The sequence below is a fragment of the Hypomesus transpacificus genome, chromosome 5 (genome assembly GCF_021917145.1).
Source record: "Hypomesus transpacificus isolate Combined female chromosome 5, fHypTra1, whole genome shotgun sequence".
NCBI lineage: Eukaryota > Metazoa > Chordata > Actinopteri > Osmeriformes > Osmeridae > Hypomesus > Hypomesus transpacificus.
The window spans coordinates 335,463-356,439 of NC_061064.1; the positions used below are offsets into that span (position 1 = coordinate 335,463).

At 44.8% G+C, this 20,977-nt stretch overlaps 2 protein-coding genes across 2 annotated transcripts; both read left to right on the plus strand.

The window, feature by feature from the left end:
- Nucleotides 1-1,153: 1,153 nt before the first annotated feature.
- Nucleotides 1,154-14,708, plus strand: ehd1b (EH-domain containing 1b). Its single transcript, XM_047020479.1, has 5 exons — nt 1,154-1,961; nt 5,775-5,872; nt 11,979-12,391; nt 12,605-12,769; nt 12,987-14,708. The coding sequence occupies exons 1-5, from the start codon at nt 1,564-1,566 to the stop codon at nt 13,506-13,508; spliced, it is 1,596 nt and encodes a 531-aa protein (XP_046876435.1). The 5' UTR covers nt 1,154-1,563; the 3' UTR covers nt 13,509-14,708.
- A 205-nt stretch (nt 14,709-14,913) lies between these two features.
- Nucleotides 14,914-20,653, plus strand: adssl (adenylosuccinate synthase, like). The gene is made up of 13 exons (XM_047020358.1): nt 14,914-15,191; nt 15,802-15,904; nt 16,240-16,308; nt 16,472-16,522; nt 16,640-16,706; nt 17,097-17,204; nt 17,475-17,556; nt 17,831-17,957; nt 18,103-18,257; nt 18,385-18,509; nt 18,666-18,763; nt 19,031-19,180; nt 19,569-20,653. The coding sequence occupies exons 1-13, from the start codon at nt 14,964-14,966 to the stop codon at nt 19,619-19,621; spliced, it is 1,416 nt and encodes a 471-aa protein (XP_046876314.1). The 5' UTR covers nt 14,914-14,963; the 3' UTR covers nt 19,622-20,653.
- The last annotated feature ends 324 nt before the right edge of the window (nt 20,654-20,977 follow it).

The window sequence follows — 20,977 nt, forward strand, 5'->3', positions numbered from 1 at the left end:
GAATGATCAAGGTGTTGAAATGACCGAGAATCTGTTCACATTGTCCATGTAAAATATGATAAGAAAATGAATTGAATAAATAAATGAAGAATATATGAAACGATAATTGTTGATTTAATGTGTCTTATGTGCTTCTCATATCTTTCTTAGTTCACATTTTAATGTAAATGAAGATGCAATTCATTGTTGTATACAAATACTAGCACTAACTGGACTACTTATGCACAAGACATTGATTGATAGCTGTTTTTATCAGTTGTCTGTTGAGTTGTTTTTTGTCACTTAATTTAAGTATCTATAGTATAATTGAGTCCAGAAAAATGTTGGTTTTGTAACAGAAACCAAACAAGAAGCAGCAATGGTGAGAATCATTGAACTATCATTGGGGCTACATATTGTTTCACTGTCCTTATCCTACCCCATCTTCCTGTGTTAACTGTGATTTAGAAGAAATCATTAGTATGCACAGGTAATATCCCCACTTTCTACAGACATCTTACTTTCAGTTTCACATTGACGTTGATTGAAGGATGATTACCAGAGGTCAGTGTCACATTACACCAAGTCCCTCCCATACCGATCACTCCTCAACCTTTTTACATACTACCTTATAATTTTTTATAAAAACGTTTTGGAAACCAATAAGTGAAACTAAAAATGACCTTGGTTTCCCAGAGCTTATTATCTCATGTTTAAATAGCATTTTTAGCCGTGGGACGCAGACCACGCTTTTTTCTTATATATTTCCTTACAAATGTATTTCTTAACGTGCACAGGCTACTACAGTATCAAACCAGTAACGAGGGGGCTTTTATTGTCTAACCAAACCCTCAAAAGCTCTGGAAAAAAATTACAATTTATCTAGATCCAATGCCCTCAAGGTACATCTAATCTGACACTGGTTAAAATAGTCCAAAGGGGAATGAGATTTGATCTAACCGTAAACTTGCAAATATTTAAAGACCATGTATTTCAAACGGTTAAAAGATATACATTATTACACCCATATACATTATTACCCTTTCCCGTATTTCATATTCATAACGTACTTGCCATTCTTCTGACAGATTGGATCTTGTCGCCATCTGACGGCAAAACCATGTAGAGGGGAGGGATGCGAGAAGCTTGAGGAGGTGGTGTCAATCCGCTGTAAAAAATTCCCCTACCTTCCCCAGCCTGCTTTTTTAAGGAGCCAAGGAGATTGTAGTTGTTTAGACTCTTCTGTAACGTTATCTAAACTTCCACATTTCTTACAAGACGCGTATAGCTAGGCTGTCCATTGCTATATAGTAATAAGCCTGTGAAATTCTTGTCAATTCCAGTTCAAGAACACGTTGTCAGTTATCTCTGAATGGAACAGTGAGCTTTCGAAGCCACTTAAACCGTTAGCGTAGCTAGCTGAATCCAACAGACTTCAAGACTTGTCAGTGCAGAGCGACGTCTAGAAACTAGATATTTGGCGACAACGGACTGCAGGAGAGATAGCTATAGATAGCTGTTAACCTATACCAACGATTTGGCTTAAGTTTATTCTACAAGACAGGTTCTGCAAATTTGGAAGTCATGTTCAGCTGGTCAAATAAAGATGGCAAGAAAGATCCAGAACTATTTCAAACTGTGTCCGATGGACTGAGGCGACTCTACAGGAACAAACTATTCCCCCTTGAAGATGCCTACCGCTTCCACGACTTCCATTCACCGGCCTTGGAAGACGCCGACTTTGACAATAAGCCCATGGTGCTGTTAGTTGGTCAGTATTCGACTGGTAAAACTACATTCATCCGGCATTTAATGGAGCAAGATTTCCCCGGAATGCGAATTGGGCCCGAACCGACAACCGACTCATTCATAGCCGTTATGCATGGAGAGCAAGACGGGCTAATCCCAGGCAACGCTCTTGTGGTTGACCCCAAGAAACCTTTCAGAAAACTTAATGCTTTTGGAAATGCTTTTCTAAACAGGTAAATAGTTTCATCATTCAGTCATATTTAGCTAAACCCTTAACATGTTTATTTTATGTTGGAAATTATCTATAATTCTCACGCTTGATACCGCAAAGAGCTGAGCCCAGTGAAGTCAACAAAATATTAAATTTGAGGCTAGCTAGCTGAAGCTAGCCATTAAACTAGTAATGCCATTTCTCTCTCCTCAAATAGCTGTTTTACTTTTACTTTCAGAGCGCCCTGCTTTGTAACTTCAGTTCTTAAAGAAGGTTTGCCAATGTAACATTTATTTTGGTGTCATGCAAACGTCGCCTTTACTTCTTCCAGTGACTTCTTTTCATTCATTGACTACATAGTCCTGTGTAACAGGGGAGTGGCTCGACTTGCGCTTTAACTTTCAGCAGATCCCTAGCCCTCTCCCTTGTGTGTCATCTGCGTTGACTTTGCCGCCGCCAACAAATACAAAAGTGAAATAACCACACTACTATTTCTAGTTCCTTATTTGTGGTTAACCAAATGTATCTTCAAAGGGCACAGGGCAGGGTATTTCGCAGTGGGATTTCTAGCTCCTTGACAGTCCTCAGACGTTGTTGTAAATGGGTGTGGCATAGTTTATGCACCTCTGATTACTGAGGGTCATAGGCTAGTAGCGGTACAGACGAAGTCGTTTTCTAATCATGATTAAGCCTGTTTCCAAGACACTCAAAACTTGTAAAGAAAGTTGTTGTTATGTTATCTTGGTGTTATTACGCGGTGCCAGATAACAGCACTATAGATGTAAGTGCAGAAAGACCTCATGTCCCTTGCAACTAAAGATTGAGCAAATTTGAGTGCGTTTCTTTGGCTCTTGGATTCAATTAATCATTACTTGAAGCAGCTCACAGCTCCACTACCTCTCAAACAACTGTGGGGCTAACAGACTGCAGAATATATAAAAGGTCACCCAGCAAATATATAGCCTATTAACCTTGAAAGAGGTTTCTGGATGTATGGTCGTAAAAATATATATTTTCAAATATTTAGCATGCATCAGCACAGAGTGAGTGAACGGTTTATTTCCCTGCACTTTGAGCTTATTAAGCGGTGATAACCAGTGTGCTTTTTGCGTAGGCCATTGGTCACTGCATCCTGTTTTACCCACTTGACTACATTGTGAATGCTTTGGGTTGCTGTGATACACTATTCTAATGCAGCAGTAGGCTTTGAGAATCAGCCAATTCTGAGAAATGGTCTGGATTCACATGTGTTACTGTGGTCTTGGAAGTGATGATGTCTAGACAGGTGAAAAAGCAAAACAGGAATGTGGTGTTTGTGACAAGTTGTGACTTGTGTGACTGTCATCACATGACAGTTTTGTGCTTCAGTTTGAGTTCTCCTTGGTGACTCAAGCTAACACTAGTCTGCCTTTCTTAGGCTGATTCTGACAGTCATATGAGGAATGGGGCCCACTGTACTAAAAGGTCTCCCAGGCATGATAGGGTGGATTGGGTAGAGGTAGGGGTGATAGGAAGGCCATGAGGCTTAGTAATGACCACCTGACAGTCACGCTTGGTTGTCGAGTCACTAGAGTTTTCGACAGTGTCAAAAGAAAGGCACCTGTCTTCATGGTTCTCTGTGTGTGTGTGGTGCGGCCTCTACAGTAGAGTCTAGACCTGCGAACAAGGCCACTGACAGACTGTAAATCAATAGTAGACCTGTGACGTTTATAGAGGGTGAGCCAGTAGCTGAAAAGCCTGAGTCAGGTCTTCATTTCTACCTTGGCAGGAGCAACTAGGAAACTGACTTTGCTCTTTTTCCTCCTCCTCCACGGGACAAAAACAAGAGCTAGGAATGGCTCTTCCACCCTCTATCATTCCTGACCTATTACCGTTGTTCCTAGGCTATCTTTCACAGCCCTCCCTGTGTTCTACCTGTCACTAACCCCCTCCCTCACATTAGCAGTCCAGTCAGGGTGTGGGCTAGGCCTTGGTGCCTCTCTGGGCTGTCTCTGTGAGACTGAGCAGCTGTGCTATGCACTAACTAAAAGATGCAGAACACATGTCAGTTGGCAAACACACCAGCGAGGGAAACGCCAGGAATTCAGGATGAGAGTAAATGTGCTTTAAAGGGGGGAGGGGGGGGGGGGGGGGGGGGGGGGAGTGGAGGAGGGGGGGCGAGTGGAGGAGGGGGGGCTTGAAAGAAGAGGCAGGGGAAAAACTGAGGGAATCACCCATGGTGTAGATTGTGGGAGCTTCCCACTGCTCTGCTGAGGGCTGATACTGAGGACTGAGGATAACGTTCTGTGTGTGACGGCAGCTGGTAAACATGCAGTAGAATTGTGGAATGAGTGGGTGGGGGGGGGTCATGAATAATGCTGTAGGATCAGATGGTGGAAAGAGTGAGGTAAGGGCTGACAGATAAGAACACTGCCAAAAATGAGAGAATATCTGCGCTTCACTCATTATTTTGCCATTACTTCAGCCTAAAGTTATTTATTTAGTTTGAGGATGCAGGAGTAGTGAGGTCTTGTATAGTGGAGTATATAAACTCCTCAAAAAAAGCAACAGAAGAATATTGCAGGGGATTTTGGCAAAGAAAATTGGGCCGCTACCCACCTGGTTAGCTGTGTTGCTCACTCCACGAATGCACGATCCATACAAGTTGTACCTCGTTGTAAAGGTGACGAATCAGGCTTTCCAACGATATAAAATACAATACCAATTGGTATTATTGGAGGGGATGAATAATGGACCGAAATAACGTTTCCGAACTTTTTTGAGGAGTTTATAAGCAGTTTTAGTTTGTATGGTTGATTGATGTGTGTGTAATTTTTAATATTAGTTAGTTTAGTGGTTTATTTGAGATTGTGTTGGTTTTGCTCTGTGTCTGGTTAAATGGACTACAGTTCCTTGGCACTTACCACTGAAATACAATTATAACCATGCACTTCTGGCTCTTGACTGTCTTCTGGCCTGACTATACGCTCTGTTTGTAGGTCACTTTAGATAAAAGCATCTGCTAAATGAATAAAATGTTAAATATAAGCAATGGTGTTCCAGCGAGAGGGAGAAGGTCTACTGCTCTGACATGGATGGAAGCACATCTCCCTCCAGCTCACTGTTTTTAAATGGAGGAATCCTGTGTTCAGGCGTCACCTTCTGTCTTGGGTGTTTTTGGTAGCTGGCCAGCTTGTAGCTTAGAAGTGGGTTTGTTTAGGCAAAAAAACTCTTGATTCAAGGGGTTTATGGCAAACAAAGTGGATGGGGAAGTCTGAATTGAGTGTTGGATTGAGTGCGTGTAGGGTGGTCTGTGGCTCAATTGGAGGGTCTCCAGAAACAATAAAGACAGAGCTATTTTTAGAAGAGACAGCACCTCTCATCTATTGTCTCAAGACCTCATGTGAGGATGTAGGTTCACTTCAAAGACAAACTGCTACGAACAGATGTCAATTTTGTCAACGATCAAAACATGTTGTGTTCATCAGAGTCCAAGGCCTTTGGCAGTTGTTTAATCTTTCTAAATAATCTTTCATCGCTGATTGAAATGTATTGGACCAAGAAAAACGTGTTCATACTCTTTGGGCTGTTGCACTAGTAAACACAAAGTATACCGTCTCAGTATGTTTATGTAGTGAAGAGGGAACAGGTCGGTCGTGAGTGAATGTATTAATCCCCTTTTTAAGGTTTTAGTGAACGTATAGGACAAATGGAGAATGTATTTAGTGAGTCGACGATGTATGTGTGTATGGTTAATGCAAGGTGATCCCAAAGAAGAATTTCCATCCTGTATGGACAATAAAGTTGTACTTGATTGTATGGTTTGTTGATGTTGAGCTTTGTGTTCCTTTGGCAGGTTCGTGTGTGCCCAGATGCCCAATCCAGTCCTGGAGAGCATCAGTATCATCGACACGCCAGGAATCCTGTCTGGAGAGAAGCAAAGAATCAGCAGAGGTGCGTGTTTGAAAAGGGGATTTCAAACTGTAAATAAATAAAACATTTGTATTAATTTAGAAGACACTTTACACCAAAGCAAGGTGCAGGGGGTTGGGGGGGGGGGGGGGGGGTAGTACCTGAGACCTTTTGATCTCTAGGTAAATCTCCTCAGCCAAACGGTGTGTGTGGGGAGATCAGGGTTCTACCACTGTCAAGGTGAATGAATGAAAGTGTTTGAGAATGTACGTGTTTTTTGCACAACATGTAAGACCACACCTTCCAAGAGTGCTATCACTGAATCTCTTCCTGACTTACTTCCCATTTTCCCAGGTCCTTTGTTTTAGGATTATAATTTTTTTTACTTTGCCTTAGTGTATGCTTTTAGAGGCTAGTGTTTCCAGTCATGCAAGGGACATCTAGTCATATGGTGTCTCTGAGAATGTCGACAATGCTTCAGACACACCCAGAGTGAAGCCGTAGAAATGCATTGAATTTGTTTCATTACCATGGCATTACAACGCACATATTTTAAGCCGTCCTGTTTACATTACTGCATAACAATATCCCCCTCAGAATCATCTGTACCAGAAGACCACCACTTAACAACACGGGCCTGGCCCAACCCTTAAGTTAGGACGTTTTTTTGTACATGATGTTTTCTTTTGAGGTGATCGGTGTCAAGATGCAGTACCTTCCTGTCGTGTGGGTGTGTGTGTGTGTGCGTGTCAAACCTCGGAACCTTTGTATCCTTTCGCCCCTGGCTGGTGGGATGGCTGTGAGCGCCCTCTCTGAGATGGATGACCTGAGAGAGGAAGAGCAGCAGGGGCCAGGAAACAGTCACCCCACCAGGGATGGGGGGCAGGGGGGAGGACAGGGATGAGGGGCTGGGGGGCAGGGGGGCTGGATGTCAGATGTTGGCTCCTGTAACGGATAGCCGGCAGGGTGGTTCAGACAGGAAGTGACGGTGACTGACGTGGTCGAGTGGTGTCTTTATCAGGTGACTGACTGCTCCAGTTTTGGAGGGTGTTTATTTGTAGTCAGATCTACAGAAATACCTGTTCTTACCTCAGGGTGAGTTCACTTTGAATTCAAATGTTCTTCCAAATATGCCTTTGGCTTTCGGAAGTCTTTAGAACAGGATATGTTAAGTGGGCGTCAGCGATCAAAGTTAGAAATGCCTAGAGAATCACTTTGACCTTTAACCCTGTCTGAGTATGATGCTAAGACGTGTGGGTGTTGTGTACAGTTAGTGCCTGCTATCACTAGAGATGGCTGTGTTTTTGCACCGTAAGTTGTTTTTGCACCGTAAGTTGAACAGATCGTCAGCAAAGACTGTTGCCCTCTGGAGAGGTCAGGGAAGAGTAGGGAAGCAGAAGGAGGCCCTGGGTAGGGGCCAAGCATCCATCTTCAGCCCTGTGCAACCTTGACACGACCACGCAACTCCTCACCCTGGTGCGAGTATTTCCTCCACGTTCCTTCCAGAGCAGGGCAGCGGACACACCTGTTGATAGGTGAGGTGTGAGGAGACTGCTGCGATTGGCTCAGGGTCACCTCAGGGTGAACATACCTGAGGGGGAGATCAAGCAAAACACTTCCTTATCTGCTGTATGATATCATACAGGCTTTTTCTCTCGGGTATCTCCACGTAGCTCAACGGCATAGTTCAGTGGTAGAGCGTCTGACTGCAGATCAAGAGGTCGCAGGTTCAAATCCCACTCTGTTTGTCTTCCAAGCCATTGTCTAAATCAGTAGACATCTGTTGTTGTCGCCCCATCATTTGAAAATCACTGTTCAAGGCATAGGCTTTGGAGCAAAATTCTGGTGACTGAGAGAGAGGGGGGTTGTGGTGAGTGTTGAAAGACAGACAAGGCCTCCTGGTGAGAGAGAGGCAGATGGTCGTCCTTGAACCACGACCTTGGTAGCAGCCCGTCGATGTGTCTGTTGACTAGAGCTCCTCAGATGTTTGCTTCAGCCCCGGAGGCTGGAGAGATCGAAGATCTTTTAAAAACTCAAGAGGAAGTCTCTGTGTGTGAACCTGTACTTCTCTCAAGTGTTTACCAAGCACTTTAGTTGGTGGGTGTGGATGAGGCTATTATTGGACGTGACAACTGGTCTTTTGTGCACTTACCGAGGAGAATATTGAATTCTCTCAGGCTGATGTTCGCTTTCTCAGCCAGGAGGTGAATGTACACCTTCTTTCACCTTCTCCAGTGACTGGGATGCTGGACATGCCTAGACCTGGATACATGGATCAGATTAGTACAGTTAGTGGCAGAGCTGACAGCTGTGTTCTGATTGGTGGCCAGCAGATTTCATGTTGAAGGCAGGGCCTGACTCAGAAGACAATGCCCTGCTGTTGAAGTAGTTAAACAGTGTTGGAAAATGTGAGTTGGGCTTCGTAGTTTTCTCGAGCTTGTCTCCCTATAGCTCACATGCTTTGCACGTATGCACACACACACACACAGGAAAGCCACACCAGGGTCAGTGAAGGGTCAATGCAGTGCACTTCTCCATTGTCCTGTGGCAGAGGAATGGAACATACCAATGGATGGCTGTCAGTCTTTCCCCTCACCATCAGCTGAACCCGTCTTCTCCCCCCCTCCATGCACACCTCTATACACATGGATGCATCCATCGAGGGGCTCAGGGAACAGCATGTGTGTCGTTTGCGACAGATCCTCCTGATTCAATTGTGACTGGACTGTGTTTGAGTGTCCTGGCACAGACCTGGCAAAGATGGTTAATAATCTCCCCAAGTCTCCTGACTGTGTCTGTCCAATCCCCTCAACTCACTGACTGCTTAGCCTGGTTACAGCTCTGTTAATCATAATACCAACCCCTGGTAAAGAATGGAAAATAATATTCAGCCATCTGACGACAGCCTTGGTCATGCTTGTCCTTCTTCCTAGTCCTAGAGTTCATCACAACTTGAGAAATGTTGTATGATGTCATGACAGAGCCCATGTCCTAGACACACAAAGGGGGAGGTACTGCACTTCTTGTTTGAAAAGCTGTGAAGTTTGGGTTCAGAAGTGTTCTGCAGTGTCTCAGGCAGTGCCAGGTAACTTCACCTGTAAGAAAGGCCGTCTCTGTCCGTCTCCTGTCACTCCAGCGGAACCGACCTGGTCCACTTGGAGAGGGAGCGTTTATTATTTACTGTATACAAGCTCAAGGTCCTTAGTGACTGTAGGCTTTCACCAGGGTGTCAGGTTTCAGTGTCTCACTCAGACAATTCCTGGAAAATTACAAACTAATGAAGAGGCTTCTGTGTCTGATTTCAAGTTGGATGAGCTGAGGGTGCAATATGTGACCACTGAAATACTTTTGGAACGCTGCACTTCTGATCCTTGATCTGCTGTACTTCTTATAGAAAGGATTTGTATGTGGCATGGAGTAAAAAAAAATGGCTGCTAAATGAATAAAATGTAAAAACGCATCTCCGCCTTTATCTCAGTGTTATACGTGCTTCTGTGTGTGTATGAGGGAGAATAAGGAAGACTGGGGGTAAACTGTGTGTGTGTGTGTGTGTGTGTGTGTGTGACGGCTCGAGGTCTTAACTGCCAGTGCCTGGGAGGGCTGAATGAATGAATGTCAATTCAACCTTCGCTTCAGTTTGTGTGTTCATGTCGTACAAGTGTTTGTTTAATGTAGCGCTGTGACTGCTCATGTCATGGAGGGTCCGACTGGTAAAGACTGGCAGGTTGCCTCACTGCTCTAGACAAACACATACGTAATGTAAGGATCCAAACCAAGCTGTGGATCTGTCTGCTAACCGACAAACTATGTCACCTTATCACTGTATCAACACTGCAGTGGCACCGTCACAACCTCTATACCTCCTGCTGACTTGTATTTGTTTGAATAAAATGAGGCCAGCCCAGGTTCTGACCTATGGCTGCAATGTCAGGAAGGAGATCGCGTAGTGGAAGAGGAGGATGTTGGGGGGGGGGGGCTCGTTGATGGACTCTCTGGGCTCATGGAGGTGCCTGGGTTTACTGCGCTGGTGTTTTGACTTCATACATTCGAACAGTTAATACCTAACCCCAGCTGATGGAATGTGCAGACAAGGCTGCCGGTCATGGTATGGGCTGGGGGTAGAGGGACTGTGTTTGTAGTAAACTGGGCCTGATGTGGACACAGAGCAGCCGTCGGCCGGGACAGCTGAGCAGGTCTATTTCTGAGCCTTCCGCTAGCTGGTTTCAGATTTCTAATCTGTGCTTTCGTACAGGTTTAAAAAGCTGTGTCACTTACTGGCTGGCGTTCTGCAAGACGTGGCTCTGAGTCTGGTGCTTTCTCACGTCACAGTGAAACGGAGACTGAGGAGGCCTACCACACATCATCCTGTTTAATAACTTTATTCTCAACGAGGACTGTCATGTTGTCAGTGGAACATGATATCTGTGTGAATTCAGTGTGCGGAGTATAGTTCCTCACGGGGAATGTAGAGGGGGGAAATGTGTTTGGAAAGAACACAGGGTTAGCTGAGCCGCTGGAAAAACACGGTACAAAACACTCTCCCCTTTTCACCTCTGCCTCTGCTCCGTGTGTGTGTGTGTGTGTGTGTGCGTGTGCCTGGCTCTCTGCTTCATCAGGTCACTGGCTCAGCCGTGTTGTGTAAGCGGGGGGTCGTTTTGAGGCGTGACAACGATTACACAATATATCGAAAAAGAGGGGATTGGTTTGCCGTGCCGTTTCATCTCTCCTAGATTGGATAAGGCTGTGTTCTTTTACGAGTGCTTCCTCTGAACGCACTGGCTGATAAGAGGATCTGGTGCGGCAGGACTTTGCCAGGTCACGCCTCCGCTGGATCGGTCCAGAGATCACGCTTCCTGCTGACGTTGACAAAACACCACACAGACCCAGGACAAAACCTTCCTGTCTTTCATTAGGAGACGGCCTCTCCCGTCTAGGACAGACCAGGATCACTAATGCAACCCAGAGTTGGACTGAGAACATCCATCTCTCTAGCTGGCTTCATGTTAGAGATTATCTCAATGATTTATTAAGGATCAATCACGAGGCGGATAGGAAAAGGCGAGTTATCATACGCACACAGACGTTATCATTAGGTAGACAGTGTTCAGTTGGGAGTCATTAACAGTTGCTGTTGTCATTTAAATAACTCTTCAAGAATGTCTGCTTTGTCTCGCCATTATTGTTTAACGGATTGCTGAGTCAATAAAGGTTCCCTCTGCTCCTGGTCCCACTGTAGTTCTTCAGCTCATTTGAAAATAATTGGATGTTGATATTACAGTCCCCCCCCCCCCCCCCCCTCACCCCAAAGGGAATAAACTGAACTTCTGCGATTGTCTGGCCACTGTCTGGGCCCCCCCCCCCCCCCCCCCCCCCCCCCCCCCCCCCCCTATTGGTGTCACAGAGTCAGAAACACTCAGCACAGAATTAAAAAGATAAATTGCTGCTGGAAACAGTGGCGAGGGAAGAGGTCTCTGAGTGAGCCGAGTGTCTCCGCTTCACGATTTATGCGCCCGAGGCTCTTTCCTGTTTGTCATTCCGGAGGGGGATGCGTGTCGAGAGGGCTGAACAGACCAGCCCTGGACAGGCCAGAGAAAGGGCTGCGCTCAGAACACCACAGTTCCAGGTCACCGTTTGGAAAACACAATATACATTGATTTCCTTTTAATGGATGGTAAATGCAGTTGTTTTGGCCAGTGTCTCGATGATGAAATGCTCTTTTAATGTTAAACCTGAAAAGAAGTGGGGGTGTATTCACTGCCCTGCTCTGAGCCCGATGTGTGTTCTCTGCAGCCAGGGTCGTGTCACTGTCACACTCGGGGGAGAGAGGAGATGACAGATGAGGCTCTCTCTATTTAGTTTGAAGTTTTCCTGGCACAGGAAACACAGGCTTTGTTTTTCTCATTGTGAAATGTACCTTTGGGTAGACCTGTAGGTGTGTGTGAGTCGGTGGTGGGTGGTGGACAATGGAGACAGGATGGGAGGTGGGGGGGGGCACGCTGCTGCCATCTGAGTTGACGTATCTGCTCTTACAGAGAGAAAAAACCCACCTGACCAAAAGAAATGACTGGATATATGTATGATATCAAATTGCCATCCACTCTTGTAAAAGTCCTTGAGTTGACCATGCCCTTCCTCCTGTGCCTGGCAGGTTATGACTTTGCGGCGGTGCTGGAGTGGTTCGCCGAGCGCGTGGACCGCATCATCCTGCTCTTTGACGCCCACAAGCTGGACATCTCCGACGAGTTCTCGGAGGTGATCCGCGCCCTGAAAAACCACGAGGACAAAATGCGCGTTGTCCTCAACAAGGCGGACCAGATCGGCACGCAGCAGCTCATGAGGGTGTACGGCGCCCTCATGTGGTCGCTGGGCAAAATCGTCAACACCCCAGAGGTGATCCGGGTGTACATCGGCTCCTTCTGGGCCCAGCCCCTCCTGGTGGCTGACAACAGGAAGCTGTTTGAGGCAGAGGAGCAGGATCTGTTCAGGGACATCCAGGGGCTTCCTCGCAACGCTGCTCTGAGAAAACTCAACGACCTCATCAAGCGGGCCCGTCTTGCCAAGGTGAGGTGGAGGGCACTGGCCTTTTAGCACAGGAATGTCCTGCCTGTCTACAATTGCGGGTATATCTGTCACTTCGTTCACTTTAAAGAAGCCAAAGATGAATTTAAATATGGAATAGAACTGTAACAGAAACGTAATATGTATTCAGTGTGGCAACTAGAACATGTATTTAATAATTGATGTATTTCATCATTTCTCCTCGTCTTCCTCCAGGTCCATGCCTACATCATCAGCTCTCTGAAGAAGGAAATGCCCAACATGTTTGGAAAGGACAACAAGAAGAAGGAGCTAATCGCCAACCTGGGAGAAATCTACCTGAAGATTGAGAAGGAGCATCAGATTTCACCTGGAGACTTCCCCAAACTGGCTAAGATGCAGGTACGATACAACCACTTCCATCTTGTTTTTTCGACTTGATACTGTTAGAACGATGCACTTCTGATCCTTGATCTTCTGCTGTACTTTCTCCACGCACTATTTGTATGTTGCTTTGGATAAAAGCGTCTGCTAAATGAAGAAGACGTAAACAAAGCCTGTCCCTGATCCATCTATAACTTCATGGCCCTGATCCCTGTCTCTTCACCCTTGTCAACAGGAGATCTTGGCAGGCCAGGACTTCAGTAAGTTCCAGGTCATGAAGCCCAAGCTGCTGGAGTCCGTAGAGGACATGCTGGCCAACGACATTGCAAAGCTCATGACTTTGGTCCGCCAGGAGGAAGCTGCCATGCCCAGCCAGTCCGTCCAGGGAGGTGCCTTCGAGGGCACCATGAACGGACCCTTCGGCCATGGCTACGGCGAGGGCGCGGGCGAGGGCATCGACGAGCTGGAGTGGGTGGTGGCCAGGGATAAACCCACCTACGATGAGATCTTCTACACCCTCTCTCCGGTCAACGGCAAGGTGTCTGGAGCCATGGCCAAAAAAGAGATGGTGAAGTCCAAACTGCCCAACACTGTTTTGGGGAAGATCTGGAAGCTGGCCGACGTGGATAAGGACGGTTTCTTGGATGACGATGAGTTCGCCCTGGCAAACCACCTGATCAAGGTGAAGCTCGAGGGACACGAGCTGCCGACTGACCTCCCAGAACACCTTGTGCCTCCCTCCAAAAGGGGATTGTAGATGGGGACCGTGTCTCAGATGGAAGTATAAATGGGAGGGATCTAGATGGGGCGATAATGGGAAGGGCCAGGGTTAGGGGGGAAGGATGGGAGGAGTTAAAAGGGACTATGAAATTAAACAGGCGACAGATGTTGTTTTGTAAAGGGTAGGTTGTGAAAGCTGTGCAGCATGAAGTTATGGGGTTGAGAGGTAAAGGAATAGATTAGAGATTAACTATATGACCATTAGCGTAGTAGTCCATTTACAGATGCAAATGGTAGAGAATAATACGCATTTACTCATTAATTACTGAAAAACCTGATCCTCATGGCTATATTCCTAATTTTGTTTAACATTAGGCCATCAACACTCACTTTAAATCAATCATTAGATATTTAATATTACACATTTCTGACATTAATTTAGTCAACAGGATCCTGGCCAGTTACAACTATAGATGGAAGGATTTTCCTATGGCACAGTCATATTACTCCAATAGAGGTGACTATTGAAAAGGATGGGGCGTTTATTTTGCATTTATGGTGGGGATATGTTATTTAATCAGTTTTAGTTTCAAAAAGAAGTCACAACTTGGGTCTGGATGATTGTCACCAACCAAAACCGTGAACACTGGCTCTTTTGAATGAAAACAAGACACTCAAGCGCAAGGCCATACACCCTTCTGTTGTGTTCTGTTGTGGTTCCCAACATGGCACTACTTTTCACAATAAAGGTAGATTATCCTACAGAGAGAACCATTGTTGACACCTTGAATGATACTGTGACATAGGCGGGGGATGGCATGAAATTATTTTAGACTTTAGTACCTTTCTGACTTACCTAACCTCAGATGCTTTGTTTTAATAAACTTTTGCCTGAAGTTGCCTTCTGAAGCTATTGATATGTTATAATGCCACTATAACATTTCTGTAGTGTATTGCTTTCTCAAGCTGTAATATCCTAGGCATAGGGGGAGAGTTGCAGGCAATGGAATAAAATGACATTTTGAAGAGAAGTTCTGTACCCTCCAAATACCACTTCAGTGTTCATGGGTCGCATGACTCTCATTGTATGAACACCATTAACATCTTTGGTCAGCCTTAATACCAAAATTGTTGGAGTACTGTTTGTAGGTTTGCCTCAACTACTTTACAGTTCTCTCAAATGTTCATATGTACATTGTTTTTGGTCTATTTTGAAATAAAAGTGTATTATAATGTGCGTCAGATGTTGTACATTTATTCTGTGTCGTGTCAAATAAATAGTGTGTATTTCATATATTTTCTTTTACGTAAATTTAAGATGGACTGCAACTGTTTCCATACATGTTTGCAGTATTTTCGTGCTGTCAATGACATCACTAACTATCCATTTTTCAATCTGATCTGGGGTCCGTTGTTGCTAGGCTACTTCCTCTGCGAAACCGCGCGAGTTGATCTTCCGGTAGGCCACACGGAGGAAAGAAAGGCAGGCAGCATGGCAGCGGCAGACAGCACAGTGTCTAATGGACAAAAAACGGATTCCCTTAACGGCGAGCCTGCTATCAAAAGATCACGGGAGAGTGCACAGGTTGAGTCGCTGCGGATACCGAAAGAACCTCGTAATAAAGTTACGGTGGTTCTCGGGGCTCAATGGGGTGATGAGGGAAAGGGGAAAGTGGTTGACCTGCTAGCCATGGATGCGGACATTGTATGCAGGTGCCAGGTAAGGTTATGTCAGCTCTCTTTAACGAGTGAATCGAAAAAGTAATGAATTATCCTTGTTAGCAATGTAGATCAGATTTGTTTCAGATAATAATTTTGTTTTCAGGAGTTAATATTTGATTTTGAGTCTCAAAAGCTAGCTTACGCTTCGCCGATACAGCATGCTATCGTGTAGCCAGCAGCAAGCCCCGCTACTTCACTGTTCAGTCATGCAGCCGAGCTACAGAGCAGGTATAAATATCTAAACCAGCTAGGTAGCGATGGCTGGCTATCCAGTTACCCAGTTGGTTCGATAATAACCTGTCCGGACGTTGGCTTGAACAACTGACTGACTGCAAATGTTTGACCTTTTTTGTGACATTGCGCGCTTTCCGCCCATTCCCCCATGGTCTGATCAATTCCAAGAACAGCCACATAATGTTTGTTTTCTTGATATTATAGCGAGCTAGCTAGATAGCGGGACGCAATCACTTTTACCCAGTTGAAGCTGCCGGGCATCACGTTATTCTGTTGTCCAGTAACTTTTAGTGGTCCAGTGAATGTAATTGATTAAACAGATATAATGAGTGATTTTGTGGTTGTGGCCGATCCTATCTTCATGCTTGTTACAGGGGGGCAACAATGCAGGACATACAGTTGTTGTGGACTCTGTGGAATATGACTTTCACTTGCTGCCCAGCGGAGTACTGAACAAAAAGGCTGTATCGTTCATTGGTGAGTCAGGCGTTTCATACATAATTTGAATGTTGACATTTCCATTCGTTTATTTATTCCCTAGTTTGTGCGTATTAACTGAGGAAACTGGATTAGTTTGAATGTTCTATTTCAGTTTTGTAAAAACAGACAACACGTGGTACTTAAGATGTTGTTGTTACACTCTACTATCAGCAGAGTTTTGCAATATTGCAGTTAAGATGAAGATACTGTTGTGTCTGGAAAAACAGACCATTCCTTGGCTGTCAACATTGAAATACTGTTATAACTTTGCACTTCTGGTCTTTGATTATCTGCTACATCTTAAATGAATGCATTTATATGTAACCCCTCAGGTAACGGTGTTGTAATACATCTGCCTGGACTTTTTGAGGAAGCTGAAAAAAACTCCAAGAAAGGCAAAGGTGAGCAGAGATTTTTCAGGCTGTTTGAAATTGGCGGGAAAAATGACTGGTACAACAACTGTTGACCAGAGCCCTGTCTCAATTTCACTGTCCAGGTGACACACGTCACTCTGTATATTTGATAAACAAAAGACTATATCACTTTGCTTGTGTCCCGTTTCAGGCCTTCAGGGATGGGAGGACAGGTTAAAGATTTCAGACCGAGCTCATATCGGTAGGTTGTGTTAGTGGATTTATTGTTGAAGTATCTGGTCTACAACAACATTTCAGTGATGTTTTTTCATTTTATTGATTAATATACGTATTGTATTTCCTTTCATTGGGTCTTTAGTGTTTAACTTCCATCAAGCTGTAGATGGCATCCAGGAACAGCAAAGACAGCTCCAGGCGGGAAAAAAGTGAGTGATCAAACTGTACTGTCCAGGATTTCCCGCAGAAAATGTGTTAGTTAAGGTGGTAGGGTGGGGTTTGCCATCAGAGGGCGGAGGGGGGGGGCTAGTTTGTGCGATAGACTAATGCGTTCTGCAGAGAAGGGAGACTGGTGTTGGTCACAGATTGGATGGGAAGGGAGAAAACAGGACAACGGCGGATATCCCTTACATTTTTTAAAATAAAAAAACATCCGCCTTAACTGAAATGTGCTGCGGGAAACCCTGTGTCACGATAGCTTCTTCCTCAATTCAACAACGGCCGCTTATATTCAGCCGAGAGTCAAACTTGATCTAATGGAAAACCCTAAATTAATGTAAACGATTTATCTGCTCTTCTAATGTTCTCTTCTTTTCCAGTTTGGGAACCACCAAAAAGGGCATCGGCCCAGCTTACTCCTCCAAAGCTGCTCGCAATGGGCTGCGTGTCTGTGACCTTGTGTCCGATTTCACGGTGTTCGAAGAAAAGTGAGTGTTACATCGTAAGCCTTTAAACAACAAGAACCAGGATGCCTACCGTGTATATTTGAAGAGAGCTGTACCCAGATACAGTTTGTACAATTTGTACATATTTATTATAATGGATGCCTGGCCTGTTGAAACACCTTTTGCGGCCACGTCCTTGAATACACAAGACAAAGTTGTTAACCCTCAGGACTTGATTACACTTGACTAGCTAGCTCACTAGCCGTGAGCTTTGTTTTCATCATTTCCCTTTTTTTTCCCCTTTCCCTCCAGGTTCCGTGTGTTGGCAGACCATTTTCTTAGCATGTACCCAAACCTCAACGTTGATATTGACAGCGAGCTTCAACAGCTCAAGGTGAACAGAACATGGTGTATAAAGTACTGCAGCTAGTACGCTCCAACACCTAAGCCCTACCCTAAATGCAATTGTGGAGGAATTAGAAGGGTGTATATATATATACACATACAGAATGGCAATCACTTCTGCTACTTCCCTGTCTTACCAGCTGACTTTCCTCCTAGTATAATGAATTAACTTTTTTTTAAACATTCCCTCTACAAGCACTGATGTCATTGGATTAGTGGTTGTTTGGGGCTCTGTGGTTGCTGACTGCCTTTGTCTTTGCCAGGTCTATGCTGAAAGGTTGCGCCCTCTGGTGACTGACGGGGTGTACTTCATGCACAAGTCCCTAACTGGACCCAGCAAGAAGATCCTGGTAGAGGGAGCCAATGCAGCCCTGCTGGACATAGACTTCGGTAAATGATGGAGGGTTCTGGGATGTACATGGTCAAAGGATAACAGATGCTTTAAAAAAATAAATAAATATGAAAGTCATTTTCAAAGTGCAAAACTTAACGATTGAATTTCACGTCGATAAACAAACGTTTGTGTTCATCGCAGGGACGTACCCCTTCGTGACGTCGTCCAACTGCACCGTGGGGGGCGTGTGCACCGGCCTGGGCGTGCCCCCCTCCTACGTGGGCAGAGTGTACGGCGTGGTCAAGGCCTACACCACCCGAGTGGGCGTAGGAGCTTTCCCAACTGAGCAGGATAACGTGAGTGGTGACGGACGCTAGCGCCCAGAAACCCCGGCCTCTTTGTCACTGCACATTTGATACATGAAACACTTCGACACTGACATGATCTCTGTGTGTGTGTGTGCGTGGGGTGGGGGGGGTCCAGGAGACAGGATCCCTGCTGCAGAGCAGGGGGAGGGAGGTGGGCGTAACCACAGGCAGAAAGAGACGATGTGGTTGGCTGGATCTGATTCTGGTCAGATACGCTCACATGGTGAACGGCTTCACTGCGTAAGAATGTTTTATGAACTCTTTTGTTGTAATTTTTTTACAATTATTTGGTTTTCGAACCCCTGTACTGGTCCCTTGTTATTTGATGGTACTGTCAATCTGAAGTTGCGGCTGGTTGAATTGTAATACTTGACAAGCGTTGATCTTCTCTCCCAGTATTGCTCTGACCAAGCTGGACATCCTGGATACGCTGCCTGAGATCAAAGTAGGCGTGGCCTACACTGTTGACGACCAGCCTCTTCCTAGCTTCCCTGGTAAGCACAGCCTACTCCACATATCCTCTCATTCATGCTCCTCGAGAATCAGAATGGGGTTTTATTCGCCATAAAAGTTTGCACAGACAAGGAATTTGCTTTGGCAGGAAGGTGCAAACATTAAACATATAGGAATCTAAAATTTCAATATGAGGACTTACTATACTAAGTGTGCATAACTAGCAATACTAAGTGGAATTAGAATTAAAATAAACTATACAATAAAATATTCCCTAACCGCTCATCCATCTGACCCCCCTTTTATAGCCAACATGGACGTGTTGACGCGGGTGTCGGTGAAGTACGAGACCCTTCCTGGCTGGTGCTGCAGCACGGAGGAGGTGAGGAGCTTCCAGGGGCTTCCCCCCCAGGCTCAGGGCTATATCCGCTTCATCGAGGAATTCCTCCAGGTGCCAGGTGAGTGACAGAGAGAGCGAGAGAGAGAGAGAACTGGAAGTTGCCAAGCAACCAGGCCCGTCTCCACGTGCAGAGCAACTTCTGTCTGGGTTCTGGAGCCTCGTCTGTGTTTAGTGACTGCAGCTTGGATTCACCTTGTGTGTTTGGATTTACATTTTACATTTAGTCATTTAGCAGACGCTCTTATCCAGAGTGACTTACAGTAAGTACAGGGATATTCCCCCCCGAGGCAAGTAGGTTAAAGTGCCATGCCCAAGGACACAACGTCATTTGGCATGGCCGGGAATGGAACTGGCAACCTTCAGATTACTAGCCCAATTCACTAACCGCTCAGCCATCTGACTCCCTGTTTGGTGGTTCTTAACGGTCGTGCGTTTTCTGGTTTCAGTGAAGTGGGTCGGAGTGGGGAAGTCCAGGGAGAGCATGATCAAGCTGTTCTGATTGGCTCTGGGTTCAGGAACTGGCGATTTGCTCGAGCTGCTTGGAACAGGAAGGACTGAACCCAGCGTGGATTTTCAAAAACCCGACATCTGTCCTTAGATAACCATCACCAGCAAAGTTGTGTGTGGAATGTTTAGGGAGCCGTTTATGGTCCAATTTAAATATACCATATTTGTAACCTGCATTCCATATCTCTTTTTTCCCCCTAATGGGGCATGTTAAGAGCTAAATTGGCTCTGTTTTTGAGATGATATATCATTGTAGCTTATGTAAGGCAGCTGATGCACTGGGAATTTTCTGACCTCATGAGTTACTCTTGTTTTTGAAATTATAGACAACATTTTGGTCACAGCTTAAAAATGCAGTCTTTAATGTTTCGATGAAGCAGTCCCAGGTGTTTGCAGTTGTGTGTAGCTCCGGAGTATATCACAACCAAAAATAATCCACTTGCTTTCTCTGCTTTGCTTTTTGAGGATAAACAAGGTTGTTCATGGTTTAAAGGGATACAAAGTTAAATGCACCTCGTCAGGCCTGGCGTCGATCTTTCCCAATGATTTCTATAACTTGCAAATAGCTTCTAATATGATTATACAACTGCATGATTTTTGTTTTGTTTCAAATGTTCTAGTTTTAGATCTTAAATGGCCTCACAATGTAGATTTTATTCCCCCACAAATGTTGCTTACCATGACATGCAGAATCGAATCCTCTTGATTTGAGGTGCTTTGATGGACTTGGTTGTGGTAAAAAAAAAAGTTGTTTTGGCAAGGTGGATGATGCAAAAGGGATCATGTCTTAAAGCCTTAGCTTAATATTGGATCAAGAATGTTTAGTGCACAAAAACACATTGACCTGTGTTTAAAACAATTAAACTTAAAAATGTATAAATAATTTGGAGTGGTCTTCCACATAGTCAATGTATATAGGCTTCATTTACACTACTGTTGTCTAACATTCCATTCATTGTGTCAATAAAGTTTAAAAAAAACTTTACTCAGCTGTTCCAAATATATAAATAAAACGTTGGCCATCTATTGTCGCAGTCTTCACTTAATTAACACAAAACTTTTAAGGCAAGGGAAGTTTATTTCTATTGCACATTTCAACAACCAGGCAATTCAAAGTGCTTTACATAAAACCATTAAAAGCATCAAAACATAATGCAAAAGAAAACAAGATTCCCCAAAAAATTAAGAACATTCAATAGCAATTTCATGCTGATGCTATTACACTGTGGACACAATTCAAGATCCCTTCTACACTGGTGTGGCAGGAGGCATATTTTACATTTATTAAGCAGACGCTGTTATCTAAAGTAAATTATGAAAGTTTTTGAAGTATGTGCAGCGGATAATC

Excerpts from the sequence above, each read along its gene's own strand:
- ehd1b (XM_047020479.1), top strand. The coding sequence starts at position 1,564 with ATGTTCAGCTGGTCAAATAAAGATGGCAAGAAAGATCCAGAACTATTT. Across the intron at positions 12,392-12,604 it reads AGCGGGCCCGTCTTGCCAAG|GTCCATGCCTACATCATCAG; the intron begins GTGAGGTGGAGG and ends GTCTTCCTCCAG. Across the intron at positions 12,770-12,986 it reads CCAAACTGGCTAAGATGCAG|GAGATCTTGGCAGGCCAGGA; the intron begins GTACGATACAAC and ends CCTTGTCAACAG.
- adssl (XM_047020358.1), top strand. The coding sequence starts at position 14,964 with ATGGCAGCGGCAGACAGCACAGTGTCTAATGGACAAAAAACGGATTCC. Across the intron at positions 15,905-16,239 it reads AAAGGCTGTATCGTTCATTG|GTAACGGTGTTGTAATACAT; the intron begins GTGAGTCAGGCG and ends GTAACCCCTCAG. Across the intron at positions 17,958-18,102 it reads CCTGCTGGACATAGACTTCG|GGACGTACCCCTTCGTGACG; the intron begins GTAAATGATGGA and ends TGTTCATCGCAG.